Raw genomic sequence first — 16,962 nt, forward strand, 5'->3', positions numbered from 1 at the left:
CCTCCAGTTCCAACCACGTTGTTGCAAATGGCAAGATCTCATTCCTTTTGATGGCTGCATAATATTCCATTGTGTATATATACCACCTCTTCTTTATCCATTCATCTGTCGATGGACATCTTGCAGAGCCCACAGTCTTAAGCACCACACCTCACCACATTCTTGGCGATGCCCAGAACAATTTCTGGCTAAAAGTAGGTAGAGATAATTGGGCTCAGACTATTCTACAATCTGCTCTTTTCACGTACTATACCACAAACATTCGTCAATCAACTCTTCATGGGTTGCCTAACATCCCACCGTTTGGAGACTCCAGGGGTCACGGCATGAAGGGGGCTTCCCTACACGTGGCCACTTCCTTCATTTAAACTAGCATGTCAAGTGGCTGGAACATGGAATATTCCAGCAGTTGTTTTGCAATAACTTCTCTCTCCCCAGGTCATTTTTATGGCATTTAAAAATATTTTTCACTTGGGGAGCCTGGGTGGCTCAGATGGTTAAGCGTCTGCTTTTGGCTCAGGTCATGATCCCAGGGTCCTGGGATCGAGCCCCGCAATGGGCTCCCTGCTCAGCGGGAGGCCTACTTCTCCCTCTCCCACTCCTCTTGCTTGTGTTCCCTCTCTCACTGTGTCTCTGTCAAATAAATAAGTAAAATCTTTAAAAATATATATATATTTTTCTCCCCATTAAATAGGTCATATAACCCATTCTCCACATTTACATCTCAGGTTTTCAAAGATGTTTCTATAGTCAAATCACCAACCAATCCTCCCAAGCGCTCCTCTGGTCACCCCGGCCCCACGTACACATATAAAAGAGTCTGTGCTACCCAACCTCTCAAGCTGAATTCTTTTTTTTTTTTTTAATTTTTTTTTCAAGCTGAATTCTAAACAAATCTTTCACAAGCTATGGAAAACAGTAATCAGATTTTTCTAGATCAACTTTCTTGATCTAGACACAAGGACACCCCCAGCACATGCTTTGTTTTTCCCAGCACATCTCATGCTCAGTCTGCACTTCTGTGCTAAGAATACCTGATTCTCGGTTGCTGGGAAGCCACTAGGAACTCGTATCTACAAGATGGACATCCCAACCAAACACCTCTACTACAAGGGCATAGAATGGAACAACAAAGGATAAACGGATGGGGGGAGAGAGAGAGGGAGGTTAATTTTGCACAGTGAAATCTCTAGAGCTGTCAAGACTGCAGACACAGACATGAAATTATCAAACCAATCAGTGGTAGAAAATACACAGCAGGGAAAAATCAGCAGCAGAATCACCTGTCCTAAACCCTTGAGTCAACTGACAAATTGGACTAATGACTGTAGGTCAGATGAAAGTCCTGCCCCAATGTTAAATAGCCAACCTTGATAGCTGTAGATGGTGATATAAAAGATTATCCTTGCTCTTTGGAAATTCACCATGAAATATTAAGTGACAAAGGGCATGATGTAAGACAGAGAGAGAGGGAGAAAGGAAATGTAGCAAACCTTAAAAGTTGGTGAATCTGGACATAAGCTATTTGGAAGTTCTCTGCACTGTATTTTATTTATTTATTTGTCAGAGTGAAAGAGCACAAAGCAGGGGGAGTGGCAGGCAAAGAGGGAGAAGCAGACTCCCCGCTGAGCAGGGAGCCCGACGTGGGGCTCGATCCCAGAACCCTGGGATCATGACCTGAGCTGAAGGCAGACGCCTAACCAACTGAGCCACCCAGGCGCCCCTGTCCTTGAAATCTTAAAATGTTCTGTTACTGGGGAATTACTTCGAACTAAAAAGTGCCCAAAAAAGTAAAAAAAGACTAGCTTATTCATCTTCCTACGTCTTCTCTGCATCAGCAGGCCTGGGATATGTTTGTAAAAGAAATCTGGAGGAGAAGGAGTGTGGGATTAATGGGATCTGGGACCTATGGTTCCTTCTGCTTCATCGAAGGGACTGCCTATCTTTGTATGTGTCTGAGTCACGTTGGAAGCAGGTGTGTTGGCTCATCACCCTTTGGCCCCCTGCTGCTGTTTGCACTTGGCATAAAGGTGCATCACCTGCATCCTGACGGTGGTGTATGATGGCAAGCTGCTGAGGGAGGGCTGACAGAGGGAAAAACCGGCAGGGCAGGTCCTGGGAGGTCAGAACACCACTGAGATAATTGTCTTGCTGACACTCACCCTTCCTTCTGATGCTTTCAGGGGCTAGAGCTTTTCACAGCCAGTAGCTAGCTGTCTTACTTTCAATTTTAGGACACAGCCAGAGTAACTGAGCACCCACTATACAAATCATCTGCACCCCACAGCACGGTGGTGTTCTGTTATAATCTGCTGGAGGGGATGGGTGGTAGCACGGCAAGGGCCAACCTGCTTTGCAGACCTCGGTTTTCCTGGATGGCTCCCACTTGCAAATCATTGACTTCGAGCAATACTGCTCTCCTAAGTGGGGATGATCTCAGTGACATTTTTTTCTCTTAAAAAACATCAATTGTGACAAATGCTTGTGTTGCAACAGGCTACCACTATGGCCAATGACATCCTTAGCCACATGATCAAATGTCGGTATATACCAGTGGCTCTGCGGTCATCAAACGATGAACCATCCCAACAAGAAAAAGTAAAAAAGACTTGTCTCTTTTCAGAGAACAGAACTTTCACAAGAATTTCCCGGACAGAAAGAAAAAGGTCAGCAGTGAGGTTCCCTATGGGCTGTCATGGTCATGCGGGTGAGGGCAGTCAGACTCTCTTGTGGTCCGGCCCAGTGACCAGCTCAGGGCCTTCCCACCGAGAGCACCCCAGACTCACCTTTGGTACTGAGCTGTGAAAGTCAGATTCCCCTTGGGAAAAGCAGGCAACTCCCACTGTAGAATGTTCTTGAAATTAACTGACTTCATTCTGACGTTTTCAGGAGGTGGCACGATTCCTAATGCTGTAAAAATAAAAGGAAAAAGTCTGCATCTTTGTTCCTCAAAAAAGTTGCACAAGTAAATGACTATATCCAACACTTGGGTCTCCCCTATGGCTCCATGTCTTCAAATGGGCATGTGGGTGAAGGAAAAAGAGACACGCATTAGCTGTACTAAGGAGTCTGGATTTTATCTGAAGAACCGCTGGGGTGGGGGGGCTGTTGGAGGTTGGGGTGGGACAGAGAGCAAGAATGAAGTGGGGACAGATAGGGGTGACCAGGATTTGGGTGGTGGGAGAAAGGTGGGGTAGATGGATTTTAGATATATTTCCAGAGGTACAGACTCTAGACTTGCTGATACTTTTGGTGTGGAGAAGTTAATATTCATTCCTGGCTTAAGCATCTGATGCCGACTGGGGCTGGGGGCAAGGACATCAACAGTCCCATTTCAGCTGCATTAGGTCTGAGATGCTGCAGAGAGATGCACACAGGAATGTCCCAGACAGCTGGAGAAAGGAGCCTGCGCATAAAGGAGAGATCTGGGCTAGAGGCAGAAATCATTTTTAAACTTTTTAATAGAAAATATCAAACATAAACAAAAGCAGACGGAAGAGTATGATAAACCACCACCGGCCCATGACCCAAGGGTGCCAACAGAGATTCACATTTGAGTCACGGGCCTATAGCTGGGTTCTGCTGGTATCCCCTACAGGGATAGCGAGAGGGGAGGGTGGAGGGCCTGGGCAAGAACTGGGCTATACAGAGATCTGGCAGAGGTGGAAGATGCTAGGTAGAAACAGCCTGAGAGGTAGGAGGAAAACCAGGAGCCTGTGGCATCCTGGAAGGCCGGGGATGAATTCATCAGAAAGCAAGGAGGGGCCCATCGTTGTTTGAACCCGGGCAGGAAATTTAGAGGAGGGCAGAAAAGGTTTCAGTGGATTTAGAACTCCGAAGGCACAGAGCTGTGGAGTTGAGGGGCAGACCTCAGATGTTGGGGTGCTGAGTACTGAATGGGAAGCCCTGACGGCCGGACCCGGCACCCGATCACTTCCAGTGCGCCTCTGGGGTCCGCTCAGGAGTCGCCTTGGGGCCATCGCTGCCGGCATCGTAGCTCGGCCTTCAGTTCCCAAGCGCACGTCGGGCCGTCGTCCCCTCCCCGCGGACCCCTCACCTGACATCAGAAGGCAGCCGCCCAGCCAGCTCCGCAGGCTCCGCGGCATGGCCGCGCCGGGAGCCGGGAGGGCGCTCGGGGGGGTGGGGGTGGGGCGCGCCAGCAGCCGGGCAAGCGCCCCCGAGCCCGCACCCCGAAGCGCTGGCCGGTCCTCCCCACCCCTCGCGGAGGCCGCTTCCGGGTACTGGAGGGGCGGGGCGGGGCGGGGCGGGGCCAGACCCCGCCCCCTTCCTGGGCCCCGCCCGGCCGGAGTCCACCGCCGCGCTTTGCTGGGGGAGAGGGCGGTGTCCCGGGGGGCCTGGCGGGTGGTAGGGAGACGCGAAGGGAGGGGACCTTGCTTCCCCCAAAGGGGGGGGTTGCAAAAGACTAGTAGCAAAACTGTACGTACAGTGCCCCGATTGGGGAGACGCCTCCCCCAACATTAAATGCATGCTTTTCCAAGTTAAATAAATACACTACAACGCCCACCCAGAGGTTCTATCTGGCGTTATGGGTGGTGGTGGTTTTTCTTGACACCATTCAGTACTCCGCAAGTTTTCTCCAGTGAAAACTTTCTCCAAGTTTTCTCTATGATCCCCTCTCCCGGCAAATAGGTTGATTTTAAAGCTCTCCATTAGCAAAGACAGTTTGAAAGGGTCTTCTTTACCCCCTCCCACCCAGGGATAAACACCACAAAACCAAGTCATTTATGGGGCAAAAACTTGTTACTCTCACAAGACTGCTTGAGAGAAGTTTAATTTCCTCTTTCAAAGCTTGGGCAGTGGTGAGGTTGGAAAACCCAGAGCAGGGTAAATACAGAGTGATGTAAGGCACTGCTCAAGGTCTGACCACCAGGAACACAGTCCCTGAGGATGAATGTTCCCTTGGCCCCTACTGGCATTGGCACACAGAGGGACTTTTGTTTAACCCTAGAGATGCCAGCAGAACCACAAAGTGGCTGCATTTTTATACTCTCTAATGAGAAACAACTCTGAGGACATTACCAAGTTTGTATTAAAAAGTATTTATCCTTCACCAACTTCAATTACACAAAATATAAAACACACACACACACATAAAAGCTGCCATAAAAAGGGTATTCCAAAAGATCACTCTGGAAAGCTTTCAAAATATGAGAGATGATTTAAGAGGGCAGAGAATTGAACTGGTCACATGAAAAAGTCCTTTTCCTATGGAATTTCATCATGTTGTTAAATAATCTCTTCTCCTCTCACATCCCTCTCCTTTGAGTTACTTTTGAACAGTTATAAAAATAATCTCTTCAAAGTCCTTGAACTAGGATGCATAATAGTTGTTTTCCCCTTTTTGAATTGATCTAGAAGAAAGGTCTGAGAAGCCTGCTCTTGGGGCGAGTGGAATGAGCTAGGAGGTCCCATAGAGTTGATTCACCCTGGGGTCTTCTCAGGGTTGTAGCACCTCCACTGGAGTCTTCATTCCTGTGTATTTTCTAGTATTTCTCCTAGCACCACAGGATCTTGGAGATTACCTAGTCCAATCCTTTTATTTCCTAAATGAAGAAACTGAGGCTGAGAGAGGCTAAGCAAAGTACCCAGGGTCACACAGGGAAATAGCAGCAGAGTCAGACCCGAGCCCCAGTTCTTGTCTGGTTTGCTACATGATGTTCTAGAACTTCCCTCCCTCCCCACACCGCCACAGGAACTTTGGTCCCACATAGGACACTTGGAATCAGCACACACATCACTTCTTAAATTGTTAAATAGGCTCTCCAGGAATTTTGTGACTTATCTCTTCTGAAGACCTTGAAACAATTTTGCATTTGTTCTCGTTTTTTTTTTTTAATTTTAAAATTTGGCACTGAGATTCTATCCCCTTCTCTCATGCAAATGTTTCCTATTAGTCACCTGCCTGATGCTGGAGTTATTGATGTGTGTGTTTGTCTTCCTCACTCAAATTGAGAAGGGCTGGTCAAGTGGCCAAGAGCCGAATTCTCTGAGCGTAGGTGACAGAATGTGACATGTGGGAGGAGCCCTAGACTGGGCTGGACTTTCCCTCCTTCTAACATGTGCTTCTGTTTCTTTGTGGGTCCCCTGCCTTTCCCTCTGGCCGCCTTCCCTTTCTTCTCTTTTCCTGCCTGCTTTCTGGCTCCTTCCTTGAGCCTGCTGGACTCAACACTGCAGACTGCTCCTGCACCTGCTTGGAACCCTGCTGAGCGTCTTTCTTTGCTTTCCCCACTCCCACCCTGGCTAATTTCATTATTTCCCAGAAATCTTGCAGGGCCCTGGACCAACCCTGCAAACCACATGTAAACAACGCACTGAAGGATCCACAGGTCCGGTTCTGACTCCCCTCCCACACTGGTTATTTGCATATAATTTGCATAGATGACGTCACCAGCCCTCCCCCCGCCCCCCAGGAGCCGGCCACAGTCTCCAACACCTTCCCTGGGGAACACTGCAGACCACAAGGGAGGAAGTGACAGTGCAGGGGGGGAAGCCCTGAAGGTATTGGTCAGTCCACGTTCATTAAATATTTTGGGGGTTCATCTCATTATATAGCCGTCTCCGATGTCAACATCCGACTCAGAACTGTCACTTTTATCAGAAAGCACATCTTCAGGCCACGGGCACTCTGCAGAGGGGGTGGGGGAAGGTGGCTGTGTCCCTTCCCCGTGGGCCGCCAGAAAACTTGTTTCCAGTTGGTGGGAATCGTCTGGGTCGAACGTCTCTTCTGGAAAACTTGGTAACCCTGGAGGGACTTCCGAGTCGTCATCGAGGGCGCTCACGAACACAGAGCTTAGATTTACATTGAAGATAATTTTGTCCCCAGCCTCTTCCGTGGAGCTGCTGTCCTCCTCGGAAAGGGGGTCCTGTAGCAGCTTCCGTCCCCCCTCGTAGGCCCCACTTGCGCATTCCGACCACCCGGGGCAGGGCCCTGGTATCATCAGGGGCTCAGAGTCCCGCTCGGACAGGTCAGGCTCCTCAGTGTCGGACTCCAGGCAGTCCCCGCACGTGGCCAAGGAGGCAGAGGTGGGACGGAGAAGCCCACCCATTAGCCCATGCTTGGTATAGCCACCGGTGCTTGTCACAGGGGCTGCGGCTTCATCATTGCTGTCACTCTCATCGTCGTAATTGTAATTCCACACCTTCTTCTTCCTGTTAACGTGAATGATCTCCACGAAAGCCACTGCTTCCACTGGTGGCATCTCAGGGATAACCCAGGCTGACAAGTTGTAAAGATTCTTAAAAAAGAGAGAGAGGGAGAGAGAGAGAGAAAGTATCAATTCTGTTTGTTCTGAACTTTTTGACATAATAAAACTCAGTAACAAGAGCTAACAGTTACGTAGTGTTTACTTACTATTTGCCGGGCACTGGTCCTAGTGCTTACGTGTTACGATGCATTTTACCCTCACAACCGTGCCATGAAGTGGGCTTACGCTTCTTCTCCCCATTTTACAGGTGAGAAAACGAGGTCGAGAGGTAAAGAAACTTGCCTAAGCTTCATGAATAGCGAGTGGGGGAGGCTGGATTTCAAGCTAGGTAGGCTGCCTGCAGCAGGGAGGAGGTTCTGGCTTCTACTCCTTCCTACCCCGCTCCCCTCGTTGCTTCTTGCATGTCAGGGGCATCGATCCATTTAGATTCTGGATTGCCAAGACATTCTTGAGGGGTGTCAGGGAACCATGGGTGAGGAGAGTCACTGGGGAGCCAATTCCATCGGGGTTCCCTGGACTGGAGGACCTCAAAGATGGAGAAGATCCCTAAAGAGTCAGGGGGTGAGAATGTCGAGACTCACAGAGCTCATTCTGTTCCAGCTCTTGGAACAGAACACAGCCAGGATACAGCTGAGCAGGGCGAGCGCTGGAGAATACAAGGCAGGCTGAGTCTTGCGGTGTTGGTGGATTCTGTCTCTAGGACAACTATGGTGAGGCTAATGGGGAGGAGGTGGTCAATCCTGAATCGTCATCGGCACCGTCCTCCTGTCTATTCTCCTGTGCCTACCTGGGTTGACCAATTTGACAAACCTGCTCTTCCCCTACTACCCAACCCAGCCTTGGGGTGAATTTTTCTATCGGGTTGTTCATCTTTTTTCTTATTGATTCATAGGAGCTCTTTATATAATCTGGATGCTGATTATCTGTTGATTATTTATGTTATTATGATTATTTGTTACATATATTTTCCCCTAGCCTGTGGTTTATTGCTTTACATCATCAATGACATTCGATGAAAAGAAATTCTTAATATTAATGTAAAAAAAAAGTATCAGTGTTCTTCCTTTATGGTTCTGCTTTTTGTGTCGGAGGGAATCTTCCTTATCCCAATGTCATACAGAATCTCCTATCGTGCCTCCTAAACCTTTAACAGTTTTGCCTTTCGCAGTAGTCTTTAATATACCTGGAACTGATATTTGTGTATGGTGTGAGGTAGAGACCCAATTTCATCTTCTCCCATATAGATACATTTATTGACCAGCCAGTTCTTTCCCCATGGCAATATCTACTCATCATTAGTCATGTTTCCATATGTGTGGGTCTGGTTCTGGGCTCTCAACTTGACCAAATCTTTGTTACGGTCTTTCGATAAGGTTTTATAATTTTTTCCACAAAGGACCTGTAATGTCTTTTATTAGATTGATTCCTTAAATGTTTTAAGAATATTTTTTATTACTCCTATAATGGTATTTTTATTTTTATTTATTAAAAAAATTTAGATTTTATTTATCCATTTGAGAGAGAGTGAGCGAGCAAGAGAGCACGAGCAGTGGGGAAGGGCAGAGAGAGAAGCAGACTCCCTGCTGAGCAGGGAGCCAGATGTGGGGCTCAACACCAGGACCCTGAGATCATGACCTGAGCGAGCTGAAGGCAGATGTTTGACCAAATGAGCCACCCAGGTGCCCCTGAAATGGTATTTTTAAAAAACTATAGGATTCCACTTAACTGTAGGATTCCAAGTTCAAAACCAGGTAAAACTAATCTATGCTGTTAGTAATCAGGACAGTGGTTATTCCTGGTGGGGGGGGTACTTACTAGAAGGTGTCAGGAGAGAGACTTCTGGGCAGGCTGATTATAGTCTCTTTCTCGATTTAGGCATGAGTTACATGGATGCAGTGAGTTTGTGAAAATTCACAGAGTTTTACACTATAATTTGTGTACTTAATTTCTTGGAAGTTGAAAAGCAGCTTCATGTTTATTTTTATTTTGATTATTTCGTATGTACTAACTCTGTTAAACTTATTAATCTTAATAATTGATCTCTAGATTCATGTGAAGTTTTTACTTCACTGGTTATATAATCTATAAATTCTTTTTTTTTTTTTTTTTTGGCCAGGCACTTGGCGCCAGAAGTGAGAGCCCCTTGGGGCTATAAGTTATCATTGTCTCTACCCTTACTCCTCAGACTTTAAGATCTAGGAGGGCAGGATTTTCCCTCTGTTTTGTTCACTTTTGTATCCCTAGTGCCTAGAGCATGTGGACACATGGTAGGTACTCAATAAATATTTATTAAATGCAAACACCAAAAAAACCCACAAAAAAACGAAAGAAGAAAAAAATTTAAAAAGATGCCATTAAAAATTTTTAACGTATTCTTGAGTAAACACATATACACAAATATACTAGGCATTGAGTGTTCTGTTTTGCCATTCCTAGAGTTTTACTTTTTTTTAGTCATTTACCCTTTTTCTTTTAATTTTTTTATTATTTTTTTATTACATTCAGTTAGCCGTTGTATAGTATACATTATTAGTTTTTGATGTAGCGTTCAATGATTCGTTAGTTGCATATAACACCCAGTGCTCATCACAACACGTGCCCTCCTTAATACCCATCACCTGGTTACCCCATCCTCCCACCCCCTCCCTTCTGTAACCCTCAGTTTGTTTCCCCACGTCTATAGTCAGAGTATCAATTTTTAATGGAGGAATACTAGAAAGACACAAGGTATCATCACCTCCTCCCAGTACTTGGGTCAACACAATAAATAATGGGGGTATATATATATATATATATATATATATATATACTTAGCCTACAATTTGGACGCAGGGGAGGGGAGGGGAGGAACTCCAGGGAGACCAGGAGGGAGGATTAGTAACCAGTTTAGGTAATCCAGGCAGGAATTTATCTAGGAGGGAATGGGTGTGGTGCGAAAGGCCTTTTTATCTCAAGACTGTGGTGAGAAATAGGAATTGGAGTAGGATTTGCCTAAGACCAAAGATATTTTACACCGAGGATAAAAAAATGTCCATTCTTGGAGTGCCTGTGTGGCTCAGTCGGTTAAGTGTCTGACTCTTGGTTTCAGCTCAGGTCATGATCTCAGGGTCATGGGACAGAGCCCTGCACTGGGCTCCCCAGTCAGTGGGGAGTCTGCTTGAGATTCTTCCTCTCCCTCTGCACCTCCCCGCTTTGCACACCCATGCACGCTCTGCTCCCCGTTTCTCAAATAAATAAATTAATTAATTAAAAAAAAGTCCATTCTTGAAAGGCAGGGCTCACAGTGTGGATGAAACGCAGTACAGAGCCATCTACATCTCCTAAGGCACAGCCAAATGCTGGCTGGGTTCAAATACCAGTTGTAATTAAAATCTCCCACAGCACAAACACTCTACCCAATAAACAATCCCTCCCCCAACTGGAACAAATAAGAACAAGGAAAAGAAGAGTATAATTTTATCGACCGTGGAGGAATACTTAAATATGTGGTTGTTAAAAAAATGAGAAGGAAAAGGTGAAATGAGTTCAGAGCAACATGAGATCTTTCTGACTGAAAAATCATAGAACGAATATGGAAAGACAGCAATGGGGTAGAGAAAATGATACATAATGGGCAAATGTGTCAAAAGCCATGAGGAGTTTTTGGAAATATGTAAGATCAATCCCCAGACTTGTCTGAGTGGTCGAGGCTCTGAGCAGAAAGCGTGCACCTTGGGAAGCACAGACGGAAAAATGAAGACAAACAGAGGCGCTGGTTTCACTAATAATTAAAGTAACACAAATGAGAGCAACTGCCGGTGACCTTTATACACACGATAAATGAACCAAAGTAGTAAAAACGATTAATCAATGTCAGCAGAGCTTTGGAGAAATGTGTAAAATGTGTACACCTACACGTCACCACTGGCAGTATAAATTAATCCTTTATATCTTTTTTTAAGATAAATCCACCTGTGTACACGTTCCACTGACATAATCCAAACTGAAAGATGATCTTTACAAAAAATGTTAATGAAACATGTTGCGTTATTCACCAAGGCCAAAGAAGAAAAAGAAAGGAAAAGAAATCATTTCAAATGCCCTACAGCTGGAAAATGATTAAGGGAAAGATAATACGTTAATGACAATGGAATATGAGGTGATCACTAAAAATATTACGTGGGCAAAGTATAAACAGAAAACAGAAAATGGAAATATAGACACATATATATTGGGGTATCATTCAGTGATAAAACAGCTTGGTGTTTTTAGAAAATGGGATTTTTTTTTCTGCTGTGAAGATATTTGAGAGTATAATAAAAATCCTTAAATTAAAATAAAAAATAAAGATAGAAACTTAAAAAGAGACTACATACCAAAACTTTGGGTAAATCATTTCTTAAGCATATATAACCAACCCGTTTCAATATTATTATGGTGCTTATGAAGACAGCAGCTATGAAAAACATAGTAATTATTCCTCCTATTTTGGCAGATTCTGATGACCCTGTTGACGAAAAATGAAATGACTTTATTTCAAAATAAATTCCAATTAATGATCACAGATGGGAATGAACGCACGTCGGGCTGATGATGGAATGAGGTATCAAAGGAGCAGACGTTCAAAAAACTATTGTTCAACACAGTAGAATGGAAAGTAATCCAAGTATACATATTTTCCAAGAGTAAAAGTGGCAGATTTTTCACAGTAAAATGTCTTCCAGTTTCTTTCTTTCTTTTTTTCTTTAAAGACTTTATTTATTTATTTGAGACAGAGAGCAAACACAAGCTGGGGTTAGGGGCAGAGGGAGAGGGAGAAGCAGGCTCTCCACTGAGCAGGGAGCCCTATGTGGGACTTGATCCCAGGACCCTGAGCTCATGACCTGAGCTGAAGGCAGACGCTTAACTGACTGAGCCACCCAGGTGCCCCTGTCTTCCAGTTTCTAATGATGTTCTATGACAACACTCTCCAACACAGTAGCCATGAGCTATACATGACTATTTACATTTAAATTACCAAAATTGAGGGGTGCCTGGGTGGCTCAGTTGGTTAAGCGTCTGCCTTCGGCTCGGGTCATGATCCCAGGGTCCTGGGATCGAGCCCCGCATTGGGCTCCCTGCTCGGTGGGAAACCTGCTTCTCCCTCCCCCACTCCCCCTGCTTGTGCTCCCTCTCTCCTTTTTTCTCTCTGTCAAATAAATAAAATCTTAAAAAACTTTAAACTAATTACCAAAATTGAAAAGAAACCCCACCAAACTCAGTTTTCAGTCATCCTGGTCACATCTCAAATGCTCAGTTGCCACCTGTTAGTATTGTTAAAAAACAAAACTCCAGGCCCAAAATGGAGTCATTTATGCCTGGCCCCGGCCACCACACTGGGGCTTAATAGCTAACCTGATTGCATTTTCAATTTCCCCCAGGACTGTAATCTTAACTGGTCCTTCTGGAATTTCCTGCTCTGCACCATGAGGTAATCCACCTAATATAATAAGACCCCTTTGTCCCCCAAAGGGAGGTGACTTCACTTTCTGTGTGATTTCCTTGTCCTGCCTTTAAAAACCTTTTCTTTTCCGTAGCCCTTTGGAACACCTCTCTACCTGCTAGATGGGATGCTGCCCAATTCCCAAATCATTCAGTAGAGCTAATTAGGTCTTTAAAATATACTTGAATGTCTGTTATTTAACAATATGCCCTACAGGTGGGAAGAGGTGGAGAAGAAGAATTCGTCTGAAAGAAAGAACTGGATCATTCTGAGGCTGGACTTCGGCCACACCAGGGTTCTACCGAACCCACTCTGTCCTACTGAGTGCCCCTTACGTTTCTCGTCAAAATTCCTTTTGGAAAATTTCAACCTTCCGACTGCAAGTAGCTTTTTAAATTTTGTTTTCCCATCTCTCTGAGGCAATGTAAGCTCCACGAGGTCAGGGATGTTCAATTTTATTTGTTTTGTTCGCTGCTGTCTCCCCGGAATCTACGAGAGAATCCAGCATATAGTAGGTTCCCAATAAATATCTGTCAAATGGATGGACACCGCTCTCCCTCAAGGCCTTCCTGAAAGAGCCAACCAGTTAATTTAGGACTTGACCAGAGGGGAGACATTTCTCTAGATCTCTAGACTAAACTCACCCCAGATGAGCACTCCCCTAAGATAGCAGTGTTCACCCCCGAGTCTGAGGAAGTTAACACCAGTCCCAGGTTGTCCGTCAAGAATTTCCCACCATCTGAACCTGTCTGGTTCCCAAGCTGGGCTAGTTGAAGGTAGTTCAGATGGCAAATCTGGACAGTGAGGAGTCCATGTTATGTGTACCTACTTGGTTCCTGAGTTTCAGACAATAAGAATTGAGACATCATTATTTGGATCGTGAGGGACACCTGCACTTGCATGTCTTGGGTAACGATACAAGAAGGGAGACTGATTTAATATGCAAAATGATGTGTTCACACCAAGTAAAGATGAAATGACATGACAAGGTGCTGTTGCACGACCATTTCTTAGCGGGTGAGACAGAAAAGTCAGGAAGAAACTGAGTCACCACAGAGCATGTCAACCTCCAAAGAACGCATGCCTTTGGTCTCGGACTCACATTGGTCTTCCAGGTGGGGACTGAGTTTCTGCAAACCACCGTCTGTCGTGTCATATTACTACTCTGAGTTTTTATTGGTGAGATTGTGATTTATAATAATAAAAAAATATATATTTGGTCTTTGTCCCCAGTTCCTGGCATAGGGCTCTGAAATTTCCTAGGAATTTCCTAAGAGATAAGAGCAAGGAAAGTGAAGGAATGTCTCTTATTGTTCATACCCAAGCCCCCTGTGACCACATTTGAGTTTACTATTAAGGAGATGACTTTTGGAAAGCCCCTAAGGATGGAGGCTGGTTGCCAGGAGAACCAACTGGTGATTAGAGGGCTGGAAATTTCAACCCCACACCTGGACCTCTGGGGGCAAGAGAGGGACTGGAGGTTGAATTAATTGTCAATGGCAAAGGATTTAATCAGTCCTCCCTTTGTAATGAAGTCTGCATAAAACCCTCAAAAGATAGGGTTCTGAGAGCGTCTGGGTTGGGAAGTTGGGGGGGTGGTGTGCTTGCTCTAAGAGGGCAGAGAAGCTCCCTGCCCCTCCCCTCATACCTGGCCCTATGCAGCCTGGGTCAGGCTGTTCCTGAGTTGTATCTTTTTGTAATCAACCAGTAAAGAAATTGTTTTCCTGAGTTCTGTGAGCCATTCTAGCAAATTATCAAACCCAGGGAAGGGCTTGTGAGAATCTCCAACTTACAGCTAGCCAGTCTGACACCCAGGTGGCAACTCTGAGTTGCAACTGGTGTTCGAAGGGGCGGTAGGGGCGGTCTTATGAGAATGAGTCTCTACCTCCAGGTAGATGGTAGCAGGACTGAGTGAAATTGGAAGACACAGAGCTGGTGTGGGAGGATTGCTTGGTGTGGGGAAAGCCCCCACACCGATGGAACACAGGAGTATTCCGTGCATGAGGAGAGGAGAAAAATAGTTTCTCCATTCAATTGGTTTTGTTTATAGGACCATGGAATAATAATAATAATAACAATAATAATAATGATACAAAATATCTGCTCTTTGTCCCTAGTTGTTGGCACAGAACATCAATTTCCTGAGTGATAGGAGTGTCTTTTGGGGACCATATGTGAGTTTATGCTAACAAGGTGAGGTAAGGCAGGGTGCTGGATAGCTCCAGGATGGGGGCTGGTCACCAGAAAAACCAACCTAGTGGTTAGAGATTAGGAACTTCTGGCCTCATTGTGCTTCAGGGAGGGGAGAGGGGCTGCAGATTGCATTTAGTCACTAATGAATGATGATTTAATCAATCATGGCTACATAATGAATCCCAGTACAAACTCTGGACAGCAAGGCTTGGGGAGATTCTGGGTCGGTGAACACATGAAAGTATTGGGAGGGTGGTGCCCCCTAACTCCAAGGGGACAGGAGTTCCTGCCCTATTAAGTCTGAAGGGAGGTTGTGGGAACCTCTGGATTTGTAGCCATGAGGGACAGAAGTTTGGGTGGCCAGACTTGCAGCCGGCACCCGAAGGGAGCAGTCTTGGGGGACTGAGCCCCTCTGTGTGGGGGGGCCTACACTAACTCCAGAGAGTGTCAGAAATGAATCGCATTGTTGGACACGTAGCTCATGTTGGAGAATAGGTATTAGGAAGTAAGTATGCAACTTTGTTTGGGGTTCACATTTTTGTAAGAGCTACAGGCCTAAAGAATCTATATGCAAGTTTAGGTTTGCCTGTATTTAACTGACACTATAATAATGATTTAAGCTAGTGCTTTCCCCTTTAAAGATACTCTAAAGGAGATACTTTTTCCTTTAAAATTGGTCTGTGCATCATCCAACCCTGAGAAACACAGGAGAGTAAAAATCACAGGGAGCACCTTCATGCACCAGGTGCCAGGCACTGTGGAGTGTAGTTCCCTTAACCCACAAATCAGCCCTACCGTTCGTTGACTGTGCTTCCTTCTGTCTCACCTTACTGTCGTCATCTGGCAAATCAGAATGTTAAAGAAACTCTCCTCGGGGTTGGGACATTCAGAAAGGCTTCTTTGGTGGAGATTATCACTTTTGGCAAAACAGTCAGAGACCTAGTTACTTCCTAGGCAAATCAGCAGCAGTGAATGTTCCTAAGCTTCATTGCTCTCACTGCAAATTTCTCCATTCAGCAGGGAAGGATGAGGGACTATGCTGTTTACTATTCTGATGCCTTTGCAACAGAAGGACTTCTCAGCCTTCATCAGGGACTATCTCATTCACACTGGTGAGTTTTCCTTCCGTCTTCGAGCTACAGCCCACCTTCCTGCGAGGCAGGCCACATCAATGAGCCACACCCAACCTCCATAATTTGACCCTCTGGTATCTTTGCCTGCAATTGTTTCCGACAACTCTGCCTCCTCCAGCCCTTGGCTTGGGTAACGGCCATGCTACGGGCACCCAGAACTGAATTTCATCCTGACTCCCTGAAATAGAAGCGTTTCCACTTCAGGAGGATCTGACTTTATAAAGGTAGATATGGGACTGTCCCTCTGGTATGGCACCTTCAAAGTGACTCCAGCACTTGGTTGAGACTGACCAATAGAACACATCTCCGTCCATGCTCCATGACTTTCAGATTCTACTCATTAAATAGGTTTTCCCGCAGAGTAAAAGCAACACATGAATTTTTAAAAACTTATACCTGTCTCCTGTGCAGGTTGAAGGAGGGTACATTTTACTGGAGATCTATGGATTGCTCCCAGATTTCTAGGCTTAAAATAAACAGATACACAGTAGTTTGTATTTGGAAGTAACTTGTCGATGACGTAAGTGAAATTTCCAATGACGTTTTCATTTAGTGTGGGGTTATGCTGCGAAAAGAAGCAAAAAATTGGAAGACTTTGACTGAGAATTTCATTTAGAGGCAGGCCAGAAAAGTCTCTTTGGGGATTCGTCTTCAAATCTTAAACAGGGATAGAAATATCGTGGGTTTGAAAGAAAAAAGGATTTTTAAGTTATTTGGGGCCAGCAATTGATCACAAAACTGCATGTACGTGTATACCACGCACACTTTCAAACCATGAAATCTAGTCTAGCGACTTCATTTTATAAATGAGTAGAAAAAGTTTCAACGAGGAATAAAGGTTTCCATGATGTCATTTTTATAAGATTATTTTGTCTTGAGTTAAGATAACCTAGCAAAAGTGAGAAAATAAAAAAAGATTATCTTTTTTCATTAATGATATGTGTCTATA

General features: G+C 45.1%; 2 protein-coding genes across 7 annotated transcripts in view; both read right to left on the reverse strand.

Moving 5' to 3' along the window:
* Window positions 1-4,231, reverse strand: part of IL10RB (interleukin 10 receptor subunit beta) — a 23,489-nt gene extending 19,258 nt beyond the window's left edge. Inside the window, exons 1-2 of one of the 3 annotated variants that reach the window (XM_025872056.2) lie at window positions 4,058-4,230; window positions 2,787-2,910 (exon numbers count right to left, since the gene is read on the reverse strand). In XM_025872056.2, coding sequence (XP_025727841.1) covers window positions 2,787-2,910; window positions 4,058-4,106 — 173 coding nt within the window. In that variant the 5' untranslated portion in view covers window positions 4,107-4,230. Of the gene's footprint in view, window positions 1-2,786; window positions 2,911-3,869; window positions 3,892-4,057 lie in introns of those variants that run through there. The other 2 variants (XM_025872063.2, XM_025872064.2) reach the window with 2 other exon arrangements.
* Window positions 4,232-5,044: 813 nt separating this feature from the next.
* The window catches only part of IFNAR2 (interferon alpha and beta receptor subunit 2), a 30,684-nt gene continuing 18,766 nt past the window's right edge, over window positions 5,045-16,962 (reverse strand). For 2 of the 4 annotated variants that reach the window (XM_025872070.2, XM_025872067.2), the window contains exons 7-9: window positions 16,410-16,578; window positions 11,582-11,712; window positions 5,045-7,256 (exon numbers count right to left, since the gene is read on the reverse strand). In XM_025872070.2, the coding sequence (XP_025727855.1) occupies window positions 6,558-7,256; window positions 11,582-11,712; window positions 16,410-16,578 (999 nt within the window). In that variant the 3' untranslated portion in view covers window positions 5,045-6,557. The remainder of the gene's footprint in view (window positions 7,257-11,581; window positions 11,713-16,409; window positions 16,579-16,962) is intronic. The other 2 variants (XM_025872072.2, XM_073891150.1) reach the window with 2 other exon arrangements.

This window comes from Callorhinus ursinus, unplaced genomic scaffold (genome assembly GCF_003265705.2).
Source record: "Callorhinus ursinus isolate GAN/ISIS: 27379988/994484 unplaced genomic scaffold, GSC_fseal_2.0 scaffold1, whole genome shotgun sequence".
In the NCBI taxonomy this organism is placed as follows: domain Eukaryota; kingdom Metazoa; phylum Chordata; class Mammalia; order Carnivora; family Otariidae; genus Callorhinus; species Callorhinus ursinus.